This window comes from Aquarana catesbeiana, linkage group LG03, assembly GCF_042186555.1.
Source record: "Aquarana catesbeiana isolate 2022-GZ linkage group LG03, ASM4218655v1, whole genome shotgun sequence".
Lineage (NCBI taxonomy): Eukaryota > Metazoa > Chordata > Amphibia > Anura > Ranidae > Aquarana > Aquarana catesbeiana.
In genome coordinates this window covers 616,404,809-616,427,295 of record NC_133326.1, presented here as the reverse complement: position 1 = coordinate 616,427,295, position 22,487 = coordinate 616,404,809, and the positions used below count along the sequence as shown (strand labels likewise).

At 44.0% G+C, this 22,487-nt stretch overlaps 1 protein-coding gene across 1 annotated transcript in view; it reads right to left on the bottom strand.

Moving 5' to 3' along the window:
- PIWIL2 (piwi like RNA-mediated gene silencing 2) overlaps positions 1-22,487 on the bottom strand; it is a 503,232-nt gene that overhangs the window by 351,926 nt on the left and 128,819 nt on the right. The window contains exon 7 of the mRNA XM_073622273.1: positions 13,706-13,786. Within this exon, the coding sequence (XP_073478374.1) occupies positions 13,706-13,786 (81 nt within the window). The remainder of the gene's footprint in view (positions 1-13,705; positions 13,787-22,487) is intronic.

The window sequence follows — 22,487 nt, the reverse complement described above, 5'->3', positions numbered from 1 at the left end:
TTTTTATCATTTTGTTCCCACAAATAGAGCTTTCGTTTGGTGGTATTTGATCACCTCTGCGGTTTTTATTTTTTGCTAAACAAATAAAAAAAGACTGAAAATTTTGAAAAAAATAAAAGTTTTGCTTTTGTTTCTGTTAAAAAATTTTGGAAATAAGTTTACTCTTTCACTCATGGGCACTGATAAGGCGGCACTGACAGGCACTGATAAGGCGGCACGGATGAGGTGGCACCAATAAGTGGGCACTGACGATGGGCACTGATATGTGGCACTGTTGGGTGGCACTGATATGCAGCACTGATGGGCATTGATAGGCGACACTGAAAGACTGCAAATATGGTTTCTTATGGGTGGCACTGATGGGCACTGATCCGTGGCACTGATGCGCGGCAGTGATACACGGCACTGATAGGCATCCCTGGTGGCACTGGCAGTGGTAAGCATTGTGAGTGGGCACTGATTTGCAGCTGCCTGGGCCCAGATTAGTATTTCCCTGGGGGTCTAGTGGGCATACCTGGTGGTCCAGTGTGGATGGCTTCCCTGGTGGTCCTGGGTGGGATCCGAGGGGGGGCTGTGCTGATAAACAATCAGCACAGACCCCCCCGTCAGGAGAGCAGCCGATGGGCTCTCCTCTACTCGCGTCTGTCAGACGCGAGTGAGGAAAAGCCGATCACCGGCTCTTCCTATTTACATTGTGATCAGCCGCGATTGGACACGGCTGATCACATGGTAAAGAGTCTCCGTCAGAGACTCTTTACCTGGATCGGTGCTGCAGGGTGTTAGACTGACACCCCGAAACAACGATCACCAAGATGCGGACATCATATGACGCCCAGTCAGGTTATTGAAACCACTTTTCCGCCGTCATTCTGCTATATGGCGGGCAGCAAGTGGTTAACAAATCTTGGTTACAATCAATGGCCCGCATTTGTAGGAGAATTTAGAAGTATAGTGCCCTATAGAATTCTGAAAGGAAAGTAAAAGTGACAAATCTGTTGGGGTGTACTCATGTATGCTGAGCACTGTATATCATATTTTGTAGACTAACTTTCTCACACTAAATAATATACACTGTTTTGGGTTATTTTTACTAAAAAATAGAGCAGAAAAAACTTCAGCCTAATTTTATGAAGAAAGCTTTTTTTATTTGCAAAATTTTATAACAAAAACTATGAAAAAAGTGTTTTCGTTTTCAAAATGTGCAGGTTTTTTTCGTTTATATAGCAAAAAATAAACCCAAAAGTGATTAAATACCACAAAAAATAGGATTTTTTCCTACAGCTTATCTGTAAAATCCTCTTCTTGGAGTATATCATGGGACACAGAGCAGCCATAATATCTAACTGGGTTATACGCCACCTATAAGTGAATGGACACTGGCAAACCAAAAAAAAAAAGACAGGAAGTCCTCCCCTATATAACCCCTCCTACACAGAAAATACCTCAGTTTTGTAGCAAGCAATAAACTTCCCAAAATAGAGGGGAGGGATCTCTGTGTCCCGTGATGTACTCCAAGAAAAGGATTTTACAGGTAAGCTGTAGGAAAAATCCTATTTTCTTTATCGTGCATCACGGGACACAGAGTAGCCATAATAACTAACTGGGACGTCCCCAAGCAATGCTTTTTGAGGGGAGGGAACACATTATGACCAAAGAAACACCATCAGAACAACAGGATCTATATTGCTGCCTGCAGTACACTGCGTCCAAATGCAACATCCTCCTGAGTGCTAACATTCACTTAATAAAACCTAGTGAATGTATGTACCGAAGACCAAGTAGCAGCCTTGCAAATCTGAGCTATCAATGCTTGATGACGAACTGCCCATGAAGCTCTCACTCTTCTGGTAGTGTGCCCTTACTGGAAAAGACGGAGCCTTACCCTTTAAACCATGCACCTGAACAATGACTTGGCGCATCCACTGAGAAATAGTTGACTTAGATGCTGCCTGTCCCATCTTAGGACCCTCTGGCAATATAAACAGAACATCAGTGTTCCGCATCTGAGCCTACATTCTCAGATAGACTCTGATAGCCCGTACTACGTCAAGAGAATGAAATTCTCTCTCTTCTGCAGACTGTGGATTCGGGAAAAAAGGAAGGTAGAATATCATCCAGATTTAGATGAAAACTGGACACTACCTTGGGCAAAAATTCTGGTTGTGGCCGCAAAACCCGCCCTATCCTGGTGCAAAATCAAATAAGGTTCTTTACAGGACAGAGCCGCCAACTCCGACACCCTCCTGGCCACCGTTACAGTTACCAAGAAAACTAATTTTCTTGTCAAGAGGACTAAAGGAATCTGCCTAATAGGCTCAAAAGGCTGCCCCTGTAAAACCTCATAGTACTAAATTTAAATCCCAAGGGCACAGAGGCGGCCTGACCGGTGGAAGCACACAAATCATTCCCTGTAAAAAAAAGGAGTAAGAAGCAACAGGCCTCTGAAAAAAGATTGCTAAGGCCAAGATTTGACCCTTAATTGTACTTAAGGCCAGATTCATATCCACTCCTTCTTGCAGAAAAGCCAAAACTCTCCCGATGACATATTTACGGGGGTGCCACCTCCTGGCCTCACACCAGGCAATATAGGATCTCTAGACTCTATAGTAGATACTTCTGAAAACTGGCAGCATTCAATATGGTAGACAATACTGACCCAGAAATTCCCCGGTCCTTTAAGATCCTTGTTTCAACAGCCAAACCGTTAAACTTAGAGACCAGACCGTAAAGCAGGGTGCAATATTGGACCCTGTGAAAGCAGATCCAGATGGAGTGGAAGAAGCCAGGGGCTTCCCACCACCAGTCTTACAATCTTTGCGTACCAAGTCCTTCTGGGCCAGGCCGGAGCTACTAGGATTACCGGCTTTCTCTCTTCCCGACTCTCGTGTAGTAGCCTTGGCAACAGCCGGATTAGGGGGAAGGCATATATCAGGGAAAGCTGATCCCACGGAATTATCAGGGCATCTGCCCCTAATGACAGCGGATTCCTGGTTCTGGACACAAATCTGTCTAGTTTCCTGTTGAATCTGGACGCCAGCAGGTCTATATCTGGAACCCCCCATCGGCTGCAGATTGATGCAAAGATCTCGGGATTTAGGGACCACTCACCTGGTAATATCTGCTGGCAACTCAAAGTCCGTCTGGCAATTCTCCACTCCCGGAATAAGCATCACGGATAGGGATGAAACAAATCTTTCTACCCAGGTCAGCATGCGATCCACTTCCTTCTGAACTGTCTGACTCCTGGTGCCCCCCTGGTGACTGATATATACCACAGCCGTGGCATTGTCCGACTGGACCCTCACAGGACATCCCTGTAAGTCCAGAAGCTTAGAGCCAAGTGAGCTGCCCGAATCTCCAAAATGGTGATGGGTAAGATCTTCTCCCTCCAGGACCACTCTCCTTGGATGGTGGCCTCCTCTAGGACTGCCCCCCATCCAGAGAGACTGGCATCTGTCCTCACCACCTTCCAGACCACAGTAAAAAGGACCTTCCTTTTTCCAGATTCCTGGTTAATATCCACCAACTGAGACTCTGATGCACCCTCAGCCGAAGAAACATGTGGCAGTCCAGAGTCTGGAAAGTCTTGTTCCAGACAGACAGAATGCTGCTCTGAAGTGGTCAGGAGTGGAACTGTGCATAAGGGACTGCTTCGAAGGAAGATAGAATAGGAGGAAGTATGCAACCAGTGCATGAAAGGTCGTCCCTTGGGACTTTTAAGGCAGAAAAGTATGGAGAGTAACAATGTATAAAAGAATGCACATAAGTGCCAACTTTATTAATTATAGAAAAAATAGTGATATATATATATATATATATATATATATATATATATATATATAAATACAAAATTCACTTTAAAATACATCAATGAATCAGTCGTATACAAGATAATTATATCAACCCAAAGCTCACAATCCACTGCCTGAATCAAGTTGAGGTCAGACGGATAGTTTTACAGCATACATCCCGACATGTTTCGAAAATTCACATTGATATAATATTCCTTCATCAGGGGATTTACAATTGGGTGATTTGATCCTTATCTGTAATATAAATTTAATTATATAATAGTAAAAAAAAGGAGGTAACATCATTTGTGTAGTAATATAGGAAAGCGCAGATAATTACACTTTACACGGTATTCTATATCAAGGCTTATGGTACTTGCATAGATGGGATTCATTACAAATCATAATAAGATAAAAACGATAACCAGGGAGGAACAGGCTGGCTGAGAGGTCCACAAAGATATAGGATGGGCAGTCATGGATCTAAAACGGATCACTACAGATCGCAGATCACAAGAGACGCCTGATTAGAGTCTAGCAATCAAGATACGCTGTTTAGAAGATCATAGAGAGGACGAATTAAATTAGTCCTACATATAGCATAGAGGAATGTAAAAAGTTGCAGCATAAAAGCAAGGGAATATATATCCCTGGTTAGCCTATGTAGATAATGTATTTACCTTTAGCTATACACATCTGAGATGCAGACCTCTGGGCGGCAGTCCAAATGACTGACAAACGCCCACTGAGTGCATCCTAAGTAGTACATCTGATGTGAGTCTGACCAATCAATTTGACTCTAAGCTGTGTGGTCTTGCCATGCTTAATCAGCTGTAAGACAGCTGATTACGGAGCTCAAAGCGTCTCCCAGACCCGGAGGCGCGCAGCGTATCCACGTCTTGTGTGGCCCATCCTATATCTTTGTGGACCTCTCAGACAGCCTGTTCCTCCCTGGTTATCGTTTTTATCTTATTATGATTTGTAATGAATCCCATCTATGTAAGTACCATAAGCCTTGATATAGAATACCGTGTAAAGTGTAATTATCGGCACTTTCCTATATTACTACACAAATGATGTTACCTCTTTTCTATTATATAATTAAATTTATATTACAGATAAGGATCAAATTGCCCAATTGTAAAACACCTGATGAAGGCATATTATATATCAATGTGAATTTCCAAAACATGGTTGGGATGTATGCTGTAAAACTATCCGTCTGACCTCAACTTGATTCAGGCAGTGGATTGTGAGCTTTGGGTTGATATAATTATCTTGTATACGACTGATTCATTGATGTATTTTAAAGTGAATTTTGCATTCATATATATCTATTACTATTTTTTCTATAATTAATAAAGTTGGCACTTATGTGCATTCTTTTATACATTGTTACTCTCCATACTTTTCTGCCTTAAAAATCCCAAGGGGCGACCTTTTATGCACTGGTTTCATATTTCCTCCCATTCCATTTAATTAGGGATGTTGGCAGTAGCCTGTACATTTCCAATTCTCACATCATTTCCATTACTTCGAATGAAGATACCATCTTTCCCAGTAGCCTCATACACAGGCAAATTGAGGGATATCTTTTCCCCTTTATGACCTGGACAAGGTTTTTCATGACTCTGACCTTCTCTGGAGGCCATGAATACCCTTGCCTTGACTGTGTCTAGTATTAGCCCCAGATACACTAGGCGCTGAACTGGCTGCAGGGCCGATTTACCAATTCAGAACCCAACCCAGAAGCTTCCAAGAATTGAACCGCCCGAGCTACATTTTGCCTCAGGTCTGGAACCGTTTGATCTATCAATAGTAGATCGTCCCGGTATCCTGCAAACAACATTCCCTGAGATCTTAGAACTGCCAATACCGGAGCCAAGATCTTTGTGAATACCCGAGATGCCGTGGCTAACCCAAAAGGCAGCGCCACAAACTGAAAATGTTGGTCGCCCACAGCGAATCGCAGAAACCTTTGATGGGACTTGCAGATTGGCACATGTAGGTACGCATCCTTGATGTCTATGGATGCCAGGAATTCCTCCCGTGTAAGGAGGATACCACTGAACGAATTGACTCCATTCGGAAAGAACGAATGACCAGAAATTGATTCAGAGCCTTGAGGTCCAGAATAGGCCTTACATCTCCATTTGGCTTTGGGATTATGAAAAGATTTGAGTAAAAACCCTTGAATCTTTCGATGATTGGAACCTCTGAAATCACTCCTTGTAACCTTAGTTGATCTATTGCCTGAAGAAAAGACCTTTTTTTTACCGGGTCTATGGGGATGTTGGACCTTAGGAACTGAGGGGGGGGGAATCCCTCAGAATTCTATTTCTTACCCCTGAGACACGGTCAAAATAACCCATCTGTCTCCGATCACTTCTTCCCAGGCATCTGAGAACCTAAACAGCCTCCCCCTCATCCACGTGAGTGGGGGCGCCCCTTCATAAGGAAGGCTTGGGACTGACCTTAGGGGGGTCTCTGGGCCCAGGGCTTTTTCTGCCCTTGGCCTTGAGGCTTTCCCCTAGAACTGGACAGCTGGGGCCGTCAATACTGCCTGAAATTAGAAGTGCTGGGTAATGAAGCACTAGACACCTTGAAGGAAGGTCGTCTGCTCCTCTTCTTAACTGGTAGAAGCGCACTCTTACCCCCTGAAATCTTCTGGATATATTTTTTTCCAGGTCTTCTCCAAATAGCCGCTCCCCATGAAAGGGAAAACCAGCTAGTAATCTTTTGCAGGGTAACTCTGCAGCCCAGTTTTTTAACCAAAGAATCCTGCGCATATGCACTGACAGCAGGGCCAACTGGGACACCTGTTGTATGGAATCCTTAACGGCATCTACTGCGAAACATAAGGCCCGAGGTAAATCTGCCAAATCCTCCGCAGGTACCCCTTGATCGGGAACAGTCTTAATTACCCGCCTCACCTGGTCCTTTAAAGACTGACAGATACCAATAGCTGCTACTGCTGGCTGTACAACAGACCCGGCAATAGCAAATGAAGTCTTTAATAAAAACTCCAATTTCTTATCTGCTGGATCCTTAAACACCTGGGCATTATCTACAGGACAGGTAAGACTCTTATTCACAGAGGAAATGGCAGCGTCCACAGATGGCATGCTCCAATTTCTTATAAACTTTTCCTCCATGGCATACAGAAGTGCAAACCTCTTAGGTGGAATAAACAGCTTGTCCTGGTGATCCCAGTAAGCATACATGATCTGCTCTAGCAAAGGATGCAAGGGAAAAGCCTGCGAACTCTATGGAGGCCGCAGAGATCCTAAAGAAGAAAAGGAAACTTCAGGGACTTCCACGGGTGGCAATTTTAAACCTAATCGGACCATTTTCCTGAGAGACTGGATCAGCAGTCTCTGGGATTGAGAGGCTGAAAATGGTTCTTCAGAACCTGGCTCCTCAGAAGTGGAAGAAAGAAAAGGATCCTGGATGGCCGCACACCATAGAAGGCATCTTTATTGATATGAAGAAGTAAAATCCAAATGCAGTCACCTCATGTACAGGGAAAAGCAGGAACAATAGCGAACGCGTTTCACGCCCTATTGTGGGATTATTGTTATTTCCACATCAATTTCATTTATATGTTATTTTGCGATTTTTTTATAGTTAACTTCAGCCCCAGAAGAATTTACCCCCTTCCTGACCTGAGCACTTTTTGCGATTCGGCACTGCGTCTCCTTAACTGACAATTCCGCGGTCGTGCGACGTGGCTCCCAAACAAAATTGACATCCTTTTTTTCCCACAAATAGAGCTTTCTTTTGGTGGTATTTGCTCACCCCTGCGCTTTTTTTTTTTTTTTTTTTTTTTGCGCTATAAACAAAAAAAAGAGCGAAAATTTTGAAAAAAAAAGCATTATTTTTTACTTTTTGCTATAATAAATATCCCCCAAAAAATATATGAAAAAAATAAATTTTTTCCTCAGTTTAGGCTGATTCGTATTCGTCTACATACTTTTGGTAAGAATCGCAATAAGCGATTGATCGGTTTGCGCAAAAGTTATAGCGTTTACAAAATAGGGGATAGTTTTATGGCATTTTTATTAATTTTTTTTTTTTTTTTTTAAATGGCGGCGATCAGCGATTTTTATTGTGACTGCGACATGGCGGACACATCGGACATTTTTGACACATTTTTGGGACCATTGTCATTTATACCGCAATCAGTGCTATACAAATGCAATTATTCCTGTGTAAATGACACTGGCAGTGAAGGGGTTAACCACTGGGTGGCAGTGTAGGGGTTAAGTGTGTCCTAGGGGCGTGTTTCTAACTGTGAGGGGCATGGCTGTGTGTGACACGTCGCTGATCTCTGCTCCGATGACAGGGAGCAGAGATCAGTGACACTGTCATTAGGCAGACCGGGGAGATGCTTGTTTACATTAGCATCTCCCCGTTCTTCCTCCCCGTGAGGTGATCGTGGGTATCCCCGTGACGATCGAGTCCGCGGGACACGCGAACCCGACTCACGTAGCTTGGCGGCGCGCGCCCTATGGCCGCCTCTTAAAGGTACCTGATTCTGCCTGTACCAGCCCTTCTGCCGCAGTATATCTGTGTGAGGCGGTCGGCAAGCAGTTAAAGTAGATTTTGCATTTTCATGAATTTTGTTTTTTATTATTATTTACACACAGGTTTCCTTTGAGATTATTTATCATTTACAATCTGAAAATCAATGTTGCTTTTTTGTTACCTTGCCATTGTTCAATATTGTATTAGTATTTATCATGGCCTTTATTCCAAGGTTATGGATGTACACAATGGGAGAAGTTCAATAATGTGAATTATGAAAATAATCATGTGTCTAGCATATATATATATATATATATATATATATATATATATATATATATATATATATATATATATACACACACACACACACACACACACACGCATGTATTGGTTCACTTAATAAACTTTTTCAGTTTGGTGGACCTTTACAGACATTATATTATCATATTATTTTGTCTTTAATCTTTGATTAAAGATTCAACTTCACATCCCAGGTGTCTATCTCTTGGGTGTTGTTCTAGAGTTTGATTGTGTGGGCAGGTCTCTTTTTGAGACCATTTTTTTGATTGGCTATCAAAACCTGAAGTCTCTATATATACCCATGATCAAACTTTAGTCATTTAGCTATGAATAAGCACCACAATAGAGCGTGAAACGCGTTAGCTATTGTTCCTGTTTTTCCCTGTAAATGAGGTGATTGCATTTGGATTTTACTTCTTCATATCAATAAAGATACCTTCTATGGTGTGTGGCCGTCCAGGATCCTTTTATTTCCTCAAGCTTGTGCAGAACCAGCACCTGTGAGTTCTACTAGGGCGGGTGTCTTGTTACGGATTTGAGAGATTGGATCAACAATCTTTGGCTCCTTAGAAGTGGAGTCTGTGGCCTGACCTTGCTCCCGGTCATTCACTGCCACTTCTTCCACATCTTCTGCCCGATCCTGTTCCAATGCAGGCGGAGACTCAGGTGAAGGGGATCTATCCTGTTTCCTTGCCCCTTGGGAAACTGAAGCAATCATATCTGCTATTTTCCCCTCTAGCCCAGCTAAAGCTGATGCCAAGTTGTCCTATGTAACGTAAGTTGAGGCAGAAGCATTAGCTGTTGCTACAATGCCTGACAACCATAATGGCTCAGACTGGCCAGTTCCCTCAGGTCTTTCAGGAGTTAAACAGAGCAGATGTAAGGCTAGCATCCTTCAAAACAGATGGTTGTGCATTTGCACCCCTTCCTGCTGCACCTCCCCCACTCCTCTTCTGGGAAGACATGCCTGAGACAAAAAAATTGAGGTAACGAAAACCCCACCTTTATGCACTTCAACCACTCTGTAAATACTACAGCTCTTACAGGACCTGCGGTGCCCTTGTCCATCCACCCACAGTGACTCACATGCCCAGCTGATGCCGCTCTGTGTCCCCTTCAGCCTGCTTACAGAAGCCTAGGGCTGGAACAGCTCCTAATATGGCCGCTTCCGCCCCTACTGCGCATGTCCGGCGTGTACATTTTACCATGTGCATGCTTGTAGCGTCCTGTGCAGCTCTTGCGCCCATCCCACGTGCACATCCCTTACGCATTCTTTCGCACCATTCCCGCGCACTCACGAATGCGCGCCTCCTCTGACCAAACAAACAGCGGTGGAAAAGGGCCACCGAAGACGCCGGTGTAAGAACTAGATGCACAGGGAAGGGGGACTCAGAAGAACTGGCACCTCCTGATAGGATTAACCTGGCTGGAAGCTCCACAGAGCAGCCGCCGTCCGCAACACTACTGCCCTTCGTGGACAGAAAAATTATGACACCTGTTTCTAAAAAAGGTAAGAGACTGAAAATACATCTTACGGTTTAACAAGTGCAAAAAAGCTTTTAAAACACTTACCAGTCCCGCCGCAAGATTCTGCTGAAAAGCTAGATTCCAATCTTCCCTCATCACGGCGGGTCTCTGTCTCTTGGACCTTCAAGGACCGGGTCCCCTTGAATATGAGGCCACTCCCTTGAACCTGTGAAGCCCCCTGCCAGAGCTCCTTTGGGATCTTTTTTCTTACCAAGGGTCCAGATCCCCATGGTCCAGTGTCCAAAGGGTCACATCACAGACAATACCTCGTAATCTTCTTGTGTAACAAGGTTCGGGTAGCATCCATTTTAGTGTATCACCATCCGGATAGATCCGACTATATAGCCCTTTAAATCTTTCAGGATCTGTTCCCGGACCATCTTCTTAGCTAGCTCGTGGAGAGCTTCTCCAAACTGTGACCATCACCTTACAAGACACTGGCGAAAAAACTGAGGTACTTTCTGTGTAGGAGGGGTTATATAGGGGAGGAATTATGGACTCACTCAACTCTGAGGAAAAAATTATGGAATCATGAAAAACAAACAAAATAACACTCCAACACATCACTAGTACTTTGTTGCACCACCTCTGGCTTTTATAACTGCTTGTAGTCTCTGAGGCATTGACTTAATGAGTGATAAACAGTACTCTTCATCAATCTGGCTCCAGCCTTCTCTGATTGCTGTTGCCAAATGATCTTTGCAGGTTGGAGCCTTGTCATGGACCATTTTCTTTAACTTCCACCACAGATTTTCAATTGGATTGAGATCCGGACTGTTTGCAGGCCATGACATTGACCTTATGTGTCTTTCTTCAAGGAATTTTTTCACAGTTTTTGCTCTATGGCAAGATGCATTATCATCTTGATAAATTATTTCATCATCCCCAAACATCCTTTCAATAGATGGGATAAGAAAAGTGTCCACAATTTCAATGTAAACCTGTGCATTTATTGAAGAATTAATGACAGCCATCTCCCCGGTGCCTTTACCTGACATGCGGCCCCATATCATAATTGACTGTGGAAATTTGCATGTTTTCTTCAGACAGTCGTCTGCATAAATCTCACTGGAACGGTACCATACAAAAGTTCCAGCACCATCGCCTTGCCCAATGCATATTCGAGATTCATCACTGAATATGATTTTCATCCAATCATCCACAGTCCACGATTGCCTTTCCTTAGCCCATTGTAACCTTGTTTTTCTGTGTTTAGGTGTTAGAGATGGCTTTCTTTTAGCTGTTCTGTATGTAAATCCCATTTCCTTTGGGCGGTTTCTTACAGTTCGGTCACAGATGTTGACTCCAGTTTCCTCCCATTTGTTCCTCATTTGTTTTGTTGTACATTTTCTGTTTTCAAGGCATATTGCTTTAAGTTTTCTGTCTTGACGCTTTGATGTCTTCCTTGGTCTACCAGTATGCTTGCCTTTAACCACCTTCCCATGTTTGGATTTGGTCCATGTTTTAGACACAGCCGACTGTGAACAACCATCTTGTGCAACACTGCGTGATGATTTACCCTCTTTAAGGAGTTTGATAATCCTCTCCTTTTTTTCAATTGACATCTCTGGTGTTGGAGCCATGCTTCAAGTCAGTCCACTTGTTGCAACAGCTCTCCAAGGTGTGATCACTCCTTTTTACCTACATACTAACAAGCAGATTTAATCTGATGCAGGTGTTAGTGTTTGTAATGAAAATTTACAGGGTGATTCCACATTTTTTCCCTCAGAATTGAGTGATTCCATAATTTATTATCTGTGCTTGTTCTATAAATCTAACTGTTACTGGCCACCACAATTATTTTACTTGATTTCTTTTAGTGTTTCTTAAAGCCAGAAAGTTGCCATTTGAAATGCCTTTAGTTTTTGGCCATGTCTGGGATCTGCTTTTTTTCTACAACAATAAACAACTGAAGGAACATCCTCAGGGACTGGTGATTTCCATCATTTTTGCCAGGGGTTGAAGTTGGGGAACAAAATATCGAAGTTTTGGCCAGGAAATTCCCCAGACCTTAATCCTATTGAGAACTTGTGGTCATTCCTCAAGAGGTAGGTGAACAAAAACAAAAACCCCACAAATTCAGACAAACTCCAAACGTACCTTCTAAACGTACCTCATAAAGGTACGTATAGGAGGCATTCTAATTAGTCGGTGTCATCACATGGGCAGCGTCAACCAATCAGAACCCGCCTAGCCCATCCTGTCAGCTTTGGAGAAGAGGAGAGAAAGTTGCAGGGATATCCAATCTCCAGACCGGTAAAGCAGCTATTCGATGTGTCAGAGGGTGATCGCCAGACTCCAGTTCAGTGGGACCAAGGGGGATGAGGAGGGGTGTCCAGTGTAAGTTTACCTTACAGATTTTCTGTAAAGGTGAACTTACACTTAAAAGTAGTTGTCAATAAAAGCCGTTGTCAATAAAAGTCTTTGACACTTATGAAATGCAGTATACCATAGTAACATCTGACAAAAAGATCTAAAACACTGAAGTGAGTCATTCTCAAAACTTTTGGCCAGGGCTGTATTCTAGATCTTCAGGATGAGTGTTCAGTTGAGCTCAGATTCACCCCGTGGCACTTCAGCAAGCCCGAAGACATTTGGCACTCCAATACCAAAATACCCACTGTATAAACAGAGCCAAAGATCTCTTTGAAAAAAAAAAAAGAGACACAAAAATGGCAAGTTGTTAGCCTTTTTGACTGTAGGCCACACTGCTCCGACAGTCCTCTCATCATCCCCTACTCTTCTGATGCTACTCATACCTCAACCGGAAGAGTTCTCCAGGTGTTTGTCGCATTCTTTAAGGAAATATATTCCGCTTTAACAGTCACTGACCAGAACAATCTTCATGCAATTCTAAATAATCCTCTCTTACCCAAGCTCCCTATAGATGCAAGAAAGATGCTGGATGCCCCGTTTACTGAGGAGGTGGTCTCGTCAGCGATTGACTCCTTCCCCAATTGTAAATCACTATCCCCACATCTGGTGTATTTATACTCAGTGTTTACGTACTCAGAACTTCCCTCAATCATTCTACAAAGCCCAAGTGGTTTTACTGGCTAAGCCTGATACAGACCCACTATGGTGGCCCTAGGGAAACCGCTCACTAGCATATTTTGAGAGAGTGTCTCAGGTGGTGGCTTAGGTAACCAGGAAAAGTTTTTTTTTTTTTTTTGGGGGGGGGGGGTTTATTTCTCCCATTGATTAAAGAATACCTCACAGGTGGGCAGTATGCCTTCAATCCCTGTTTTCTTCATCTTTCTACTGCAATTTCAATTGAGGTGACTATCATTTTATTTCTGCAGTTGCTGTATAAAACATCCAAAACATAGAGGAATAGAGGGAGAATCTGGTAATCTGAATATAAGAAAACAGACGCAAACCAATAAAGAAGCAAACGTGTAAGATATGAAATCTCAAAAACATTTCTTCCAGGCAAACAACAAACCAAAATAAGTACTTACTGGAAACATACTTTGCCTATTGATGTATACAACCTTTCACATCACTGATATGATTATACGTTTAAAAGTGGCCATTCTTCAGAAAGGTAAACTCACCTGTATTGTTGCAACACTGTGGCACTTGAAGGGTCAAAGAAATTTCTCCCAACCAGTTTCATTTCCAAAATTTTCATCACTCTAGAAATTAACACAAAAAGCAGAAACCTTCCTCACTGCTGAAATACTTTGGGTTAGGCTGGATAGACAGAAAAACAATGTTATAACAATTCAATTAATGTTAAGAAACGCACATTAACCCCTTCATGGCCAGGGTAAAAAAAAAAAAAGCCCAATTTTGGAACTTTGACATGTGTTTGTGTAACTGTACACTGCATCGCAACTACTTAGTGTATCCAGATGGATTACGTTTTTTTAGGACAGATTAGGCTTTCATTTGGTGGGAAATGTTAATGTATATCTCCTGACTTCTTTATTAAGGAAAACGGTCTAAAGATATTAAAAAAAAATATTTTTACGCCATCATGCATCACTACCAAAGAAAACTGCAAAATAAAATTTTCCTACTCCCGATGATTGCGGCGATACCACATACTTAGCAAAAGTTTTAGGCAGGTGCAAAGAAATGCTGAAAGTAAGATGCTTTCAAAAATATATTTTTTTTTTTCTTTTTATCAATTTGCAAAATGCAAAGTGAACAAACAAAACAAAACTCAAAATCAAATCAATATTTGGTGTGACTACCCTTTGCCTTCAAACCAGCATGAATTCTTACACTTTCACGCTTTGTACACTTGCACAAAGTCAGCTATTTTGTAGGATTACAGTCAAGTTTATGAATAACCAATTATACCAAGCAGGCAATGAACATCAATTTCATAGGCTGAAATAGTCATTAAACAGAAACAGCAGAAATGGGAGGCTAAAAAATAGGTGTGGAATAGTCAAACTACGCTACTAAGGTGAGGTTGGGGAAGACAGTTTCAGCTCACAGATCATACACCATGGCAAGACTGAGCACAGTAACAAAATACATAATAGTTATATATTGCATCAGCAAGGTTTCTCCTAGGCAAAGATTTCAAGCAGACTGGGGTTTCAAGATATACTGTTCAAGCAATTTTGAAGGAACACAAAGAAATGGGCAACGCTGAGGACCGCATATGCAGTTGTCAAGAAAGGAAACTCAATGCAGAAGATGAAAGACACATTATTTGAAGCAACATAACTGGAGCTCTGGTATACAGCCAGGGGGGTGGGTGAGGGGGATGGTAGGTAACACATTAAAAAGGACAACCTAAAAGTCCAGTGGGGGAATGTCCACAAAGCTGCCTGATTTAGACCAAACAGCTCTGATTAGGGATATAGGCGACCAGCTGTCAGAGTAAAAGCTTCACTAACTTCACTACCATGTGAGTTTATCGTGAATAAACCTGAATTTTACTAATCTATGCTGCACTCAAATCATACCCAGCAAGATGAAAAAGGGACACCTGTGGCTACGAATTGTACTACATGCCTGTTTATCTTCACTAACATGTAAGTTTATTACTAATAAACCTGAATTTTATTAACCTATGCTGCACTCAGTTTGGCGCCGCTCTGCTTTCTCCTCTTAAAGACACATCATGCTTACTTTCATTCAATACTGGAAGATGTCCAGTAGTGATATCAGCACAGAACTGGTGGAGACCAGAAGGACCCAGGTACACATCTACTATCTGGAGAAGTCTGGTCAGAAGTGGTCTTCATGAAAGAATTGTGTCCAAAAGCCATACCTCAGACGTTGATTGTAAATGATTACACCTTGTAAAACAACCCATTCGGTTTCAAATAAAAATGAAAGGCAAAACATTTTTGTATAGGTATAAAAAAAAAATACATTTTTTCCCCTTTTTTATAAGAAAGCATGTTCCCTCTGTTCCCAGATGCAAAAGAGATGGGGGAGGAGGAGAGGCAGCAACACATGGAGCTCGACAGTAAATCGCTGTGCAGCAGGGGCATGTTAGGACAAGTCTGATCACTGGAGAGACCCTGGGATCCCAGCATAGCTGGAGAACTGACAATGCTGTGGTCTCCAGCTTAGTGTGGTCAGTTTTTAATAGGAAAGAAGAGGGACGGGGGCGTGGCCAGGATGGCGGACTGAGCAGACGTGTTATCTGATCTCTGCTGGAGAAGAATCTGTAACTTCATCCGAACCTGGGTAATATCGTCATATTATCAGATTTTTGGCCCCTGAATGCCTTCTAGAACCTCAGGGGGCCCGAGATGGGGCAAAAGGCTAAAGTTTCCTCCTGGCATAGAGGCTGTGGTGAGTCCTGCACCTGACTGGCGGCACCTACCAGCGCACCTTAACATGGCGTCACAGACGGACCAGGAGGAGAGTCTTGAAGCTGCTCCGCCTGGCATACCAGAGGTGATGGCGGCTATTACAGCTTGTCAAACGGCGCTCACTTCAAAGATTGAAGCTGTACAATTAGACATGGGGCTACTGAGGCAAGATCTAGACAAGATCCGCTCCAGAATCATAGTGGCTGAGCAGCATGTAAGCGAAGTGGAGGATACTGTAACTGACCACGAGGCCTCTGTCAGGGCACTTCAAACCAAAGTCCAGGCGCTGAAATATCGGGCAGCAGATGCCGAAAATCGGAGTTGCAGAAACAACCTCCGTATTGTTGGCCTCCTGGAAGGAGGAGAGGGACGCAATCCCACAGTAGTCACAGAAGACCTGCTGAGATCACTACCAGCGGCACAGCTTTCACTGTACTTCACGGTAGAGAGGGCTCATCGTGTACCACCGAGGCCAGGGCGGGAGCCCCACCACGCACCTTTATCCTTCGGCTGCTATATTTCCGTGATAGAGATGAATTACTCAGGGCGGCCCGGGTCGCGGGCGGCACATGCTAAACTTATGATGTTCCCGGACTACACACTGGAGACACAGCAGCAACGCCACTCCTTTGATACGGTAAAAGCAGCTTTCCAAGTCAAGGGGATCCGCTACAGTATTTTGTTTCCTGCTAAGCTACGGGTGGTCGATGGAAAAACGGTAAGGATCTTCACCAGTACTAAGGATGCCAGCGTGTGGCTGGAGACACTACTGCCGTAGAGTGCCTACCTTCCTCTTGCTTATCTCTTGTTTACTGCAGCCCTGAACAACAGTGTACTGGTGGGTCACCATTAGAAGGTGAGGTTTTTATATTTGTGAGACTAGCCTGGTAGTATACGGCGTTGAAAGTTTTGAGGCACTGTTATGTCCAGTTATATTGCTCCCAGGCTAAGACGTGTTTTGCCCTCACTGCACGATATCCGGAATGGCAGACCCGGGACTAATGGCCATAAGAGACTGTTCTCAAATAACCCAGGTAATAGACCTGGACACGAACTGAGTGTTCCCCCCTTGTGGGACGCCTAAGCATTTTGGCTTTCCAGCATCTCTAGTCAGCAGATTTGGCTTTTGCCCTTTTTTTCCCCCTTTTCTTTCTTTTTTTTTTTTTTTTTTTTTTTTGTGGTGGTTCTTAATTACTGGGGAATTGTTGTTTATATTCCCCCAGGGGGATTTCTCTCCAATGTTATATGTAATTTTACACCACAGAGAATGAACGGTCCTAATCGGGTACACACCTCCCGATCTTTCTGATTTTGTCCTTGGAAATTTTTTGGGATCATGTGCCCCCATTTGAGGACACACGGGGTGGGGGGGATGTTTATTGTTTTCATGTTCAATGTTATACTCGGTTGGTCTATTTTTTTTTTTTTCTACTGTATACTTTAGATGGTTGTCTGGGGATGTGCACTTGCCCTGCTAACTAGTGATGGTCTGCAGGACGCATAAGATGGCGGGGAGTTGCACACCTGCAGGGGAATCCAGAATCTCATGGCAGACTGTTATCCTTTATTTATGCTGGTTTGGGCAATATGGCTAACTTTACAGTGTTATCTTGGAATGTTAGAGGCCTTTATTCTGCAATTAAAAGATCTTTAGTGTTTAAATACATACAGCAGCATAATCCCAAGATATGTATCCTGCAGGAGACCCACTTGGTGGGGTTGAGGGTCCTGGGTTTAAAAAGAGCATGGGTCTGTGCCCATTACCATGCTTCCTACTCTAACTATGCCAGAGGGGTAAGTGTTCTGGTGCACAGATCCTTGTCTTTCCAGCTCCTTGCAGTTAGGATGGATCCGGGGAGCAGGTGCGTTCTAATCCATGCATTAATAACAGGATCCCCGTACGTAATAGTAGGAGTATATCTGCCTCCCCCTGCTGATATTACCTTTCTCCACACACTAATGCAAGTGGTTACACAGTATGATGTGAGCAGGGTTCTTATTGTGGAGGACTTTAACTCAGTTATGTCCAATGAGTCTGATAGACCTCGGCCCTCGCCCCCCACAGGTTTATCTCAATGGGCATCCTCTTTCCACCTGGTGGATCTCTGGCGTCATTTTCATCCCTCTGATGCCCAGTTTACCTGCCTCTCTACCACGTATCGGATGTTGTCCCGCATGGACCTTTGCCTCTCCAGAACGGTTGCGAGAGGTGGCATCCACTGAGATTCTCTCTCGAGGGAGCTCGGATCATGCCCCATTCATGGTGATGGTCCGGATAACTCCATCTGGGGGTAAGAAAATATGGAGACTATCCAAATACTGGATTATGGACCCAGAGATCCAGGAGGATATGCCGGAGGCATTATGCAACTTCTGGCTGAGTAACGTGGACTCCTCTGGGCCTCTGATCCTTTGGGATGCATTTAAGGCTTGGCTGAGAGGAGAATACATTAAAAAAAAAAAATCGCAGCTAAAAAGAGGGAATCTGAACAGTCTCTCACACAGTTGGAAAAACAAGCTCAGGAAAAGGAAAAATTATACGTACTAACCTCAAATTCTAATAATTATGTCTCTTGGCAACATACAATGAGGGAATTATCTCTGCTTAGGGTTAACCTCACTAAAAAATCCATGTTAGCCAGTGCTCAAAGGGTTTTTGAATATGGGGACAAAAATGGAAGGCTACTGGCATGGTTGGTCAAAGGCCAATATGCGATGACACATGTGGCTAGGCTGAAGGACACAGATTGCACACTGTTGACCACGCCTGAGACGATAGGCACTAGGTTTCTACAATTCTACCAAGACCTATATTCTTCGAAAGTGACTTACTCTGCAGATGACTTAGCCGACTACTTGGACTTGATCCCTACACTAGACGTAGATAAAAGTAAGGCTTTAGAAGAGGACATTTCCCTGGAGGAGGTGCAGGTCGCCATGAGCTGTATACAGACAGGCAAGATCCCTGGTCCGGATGGCATACCCATAGAGATTTACTTGGTGTATCAGGAGATGTTGGCCCCCAGGATGACCTACCTCTTCTCACAGTTCTCCCCTTTTGATATCTACCAGACTATGTTCGAGGCGGTGGTGGTATTGGTTCCCAAGGCTGGGAAGGAACCGGAGGAATGTGCCTTATACAGGCCCATCTCTTTGATCAACGCCAAGCTGCTGGCTAAAATTTTGGCTCATAAATAGGCCACGGTGATTGAAGATCTAGTCCATCAGGATCAGACAGGGTTCATGCCCGGAAAGGGCACGGATATCAATATCCGCAGACTGTTTCTTAACCTGGACACCTCTCACGATAATGGTGGTACTGGAATCATAGCTTCCTTATGTAGCGCTGGTAGATTTACAATCTACCGCAGGTTAGGTCAATTTAGTAAATTGTGTGTTAGGAAGGTAAAAGTTCGCCTCTGTTCCAGCTTGGCTGACGTGTGTGCTTCCGTGCTGACCGGTGGGTGTCGCTGTTACCACTGGTCAGTGTTGGAAAGGCAATGTGTCGAAGTGTATAGATGCTCCTCTGTCTCGGAGACAAGCTCGGTGGAGGTGGTCCTCCGGGTGGCATTCTGGGAAGAGGGTATTTATGGGACAGATGCCATGTTCTAGGGTTTTTTTTACAGTCACCTGCTGGCCCTCCTGGCCGACAGGTATGCGTTAAGGAGCTACCTCGTGGTACTCCGATCGGGAGGCCCACGATACAGCGGCGCAGGGGTGGGCCCAGAGGCTTGTCTGGGGCCTACCACTGCGGCCGAGGAATGGTCCTGAGCTGTCGGTCCTGTGTGACGAAGCTGGGCGGCCGAGAAGATCCCAGGGGAGGACCCGCCTTGGAGAGATCACGCAGCGTGCTGGTCTATAGAGGGGCCTGGTGACTCGGTCGAAGGACGTATCCAAAAGAAGTAACTATACAGCATAGTGTTGCCGGTTCGGCTTAAAGGTTCAGGCACTGTGACTGACTTTCACTGCAGAGAAAATCTGATACATCTTGTGGAAGAGGATCGCACGGATTTACCCCCAAACGAGTCTGTGGCAGAGACTTTTGATCCCTGCTGCGTACTGGCTGCTAGACCAGTGAGAGAGGCCTATCTAGACGAGCAAGGAGTGTGTCCCACAAGGGGAGCACATTCCACCCAATTATCTGAATTCTACCAGGACATTTGTCGCTAAGATTCTATAAGAAGATATTTGAGTCTCTCCTGAAAGTTTCCTTTTCCGCCTCTTTCCTGCTACTTCCTAAAGTTTGTTTGTTCAATAAAGCATTAAAAACGTACTCCAGTGTTGGTGCATGTGTCGTCCAGAAGTAAACTCAACAGAACCCCTAGACCCGGTGCCGGTGAAACCAAGGGAAGCAAGGTGAAGGTAACAGACCCGCTTAAACTAGCAGCTCCACCGTGAGTTAGTGCTACATTTAGAAAAAAGCTTTTGATTCCATTGAATGGGAATATCTATGGGAGATCCTGAAACGATTCAGATTTGGCCCCAAGTTCCTTAAATGGTTGGATATGCGTTATAAGTCCCCCAGAGCTAGGATCCGTACTAACAACTCTTTCAGATTTTTTTCTCCTCCAGAGGGGCACCAGGCAGGGCTGCCCGTTGTCACCCAGCCTGTTTGCTTTGGCACTCGAACCGCTGCCAATCCTGATCCGGGAGTCATGTAATATTAAGGGGCTCAGGGTTGGCCCTCTGGAGGAGAAAATATCTTTATATGCTGATGATGCATTGTTATACTTGCAGGATGCTGGAGCATAATTGCAAGCAGCATTAGAGACTTGACAAATTTTCTGGTGTTAAGATTAACTGGACCAAATCTGTCATATTTCCGATAGACCCTCAGGCTGGAGTTGCGGCATCACAGACGCCGCTGCTCTGGGTAGAGGAATTTAAATACTTAGGGATTTAGGTGACCAGTGACCTCCAAGCCTTTCGTCATCTTAACCTCCAGCCCATATTCATGAAACTTAGAGAACATTGTACCAGGTGGAGGGAGTTGCCACTTAATCTACTGGGCCGTATAAATGTATTAAAAATGCAATATCTACCTAAATTTAATTATATTTTTCGAAATTGTCCGGTATGGCTCACTAATTCATTCTTCAAAGAACTGGATGTATGTATAGGTTCCTTTTTATGGAAGGGATCTCCCCTCAGGTTGGCTAGATCAACCTTACAGCTCCCGGTGTACTTTGGGGGACTTGGGTTACCCAACCTACTAATGTATTACTGGGCAGCAATATTGGTCACTGTAAGATGGTGGTTTGAGCAGTCTCGGACGAATGCGGCCACTTGCTTGGAGGCAGCTATTCTGGGATCTCTCAAAGAGTTAGGGAATCTAGTAGATAGAGGCCCTACTGCCTATCCCTTCACTCCCGGGTCCCACTAGGGTGACCCTCAAAGTCTGGAAAGTCGCTAGAAAACGGTTTATACGCCCCCCCCACTACTCCCCTTTTTGCCCATTGTGGGGAAACCCCTCTCTCCCTCACTTTAAGATGATACCGGACCCGCAATTGTGGGCCTGTTATGGGATCAAGGTCCTCCAGGATGTTGTCCACTCGGGGGTGTTACTCTCCTTGGGGCTTAGCAGGGAGGTATGGGCTTCCAGGGAGGATGATATTTAGATATTATCAGCTGTGACATGCTGCTAGAGCCCAATTCCCCCAGCCTATAAGCTTGAAAGCGGATCCTATAGAGGAAATCCTGGCACAGGAATTTCTTAAGAAAACAGTATCCACATTATACCTCGCACTACTAGGAGTGGACTCACCTAAAATGAACACTATGGGAAAAGCGGCAGGCTGACATCCCTAGTTCAGATAAGGAGACCTGGGAGGAGTGCTTTGAGGAAGGGTCTAAGCTCGTGATATCCTCTAGAGATAAATTAAAGCAAACCAAATGTATTCATCGAGTCTATTACACACCTAGAAGGCTGCATCAGATCTACCCTCATAGGTCACCAAATTGCCCCAAATGTCAATCCCCCCGATAGTTCCTATATGCATATGTTCTGGTCCTGTCCCCTGGTTATAACATTTTGGGCAGAGGTTTTTGAAAGCATAAATATTCGTCTCCAACTGTCACTCTTGGGTATTCATGAGGACGACCAAAGGCCCCGATACACTAAGCTGCTCATCTCCTTAGTGCTATTTTATGCCAAAAAAGAAAAATGGGCCTCCCCTTCCCCCCCCGAAAGTGGACTTGTGGGACTCCTCCATAAATGTTATACTACCTATGTATAAAATGACTTACACCAACAGAGGATGCCCTCAGAAATTTGAACGGATCTGGCCACCCTGGACTGAACAGTTTTAATCCTCCTGGCGTGATTAGAGCTAGGATAATACCTCCAGAGGTAGTGCTTTGGGCATCTGAGGTTCCTACAGCTTGGACAGTGTGTATTGTATTAAATTACTATATGAATAATGGAAGTAGTCAGTAACTTTACTTGAATTGAGGTGTTAAATATTATCAGGATATGTTTTCTCTGCCCATCTTTGGATTATTCCTAGACAATTATTGTATGATTGTTATATGATGTCTTCTCAATAAAGAC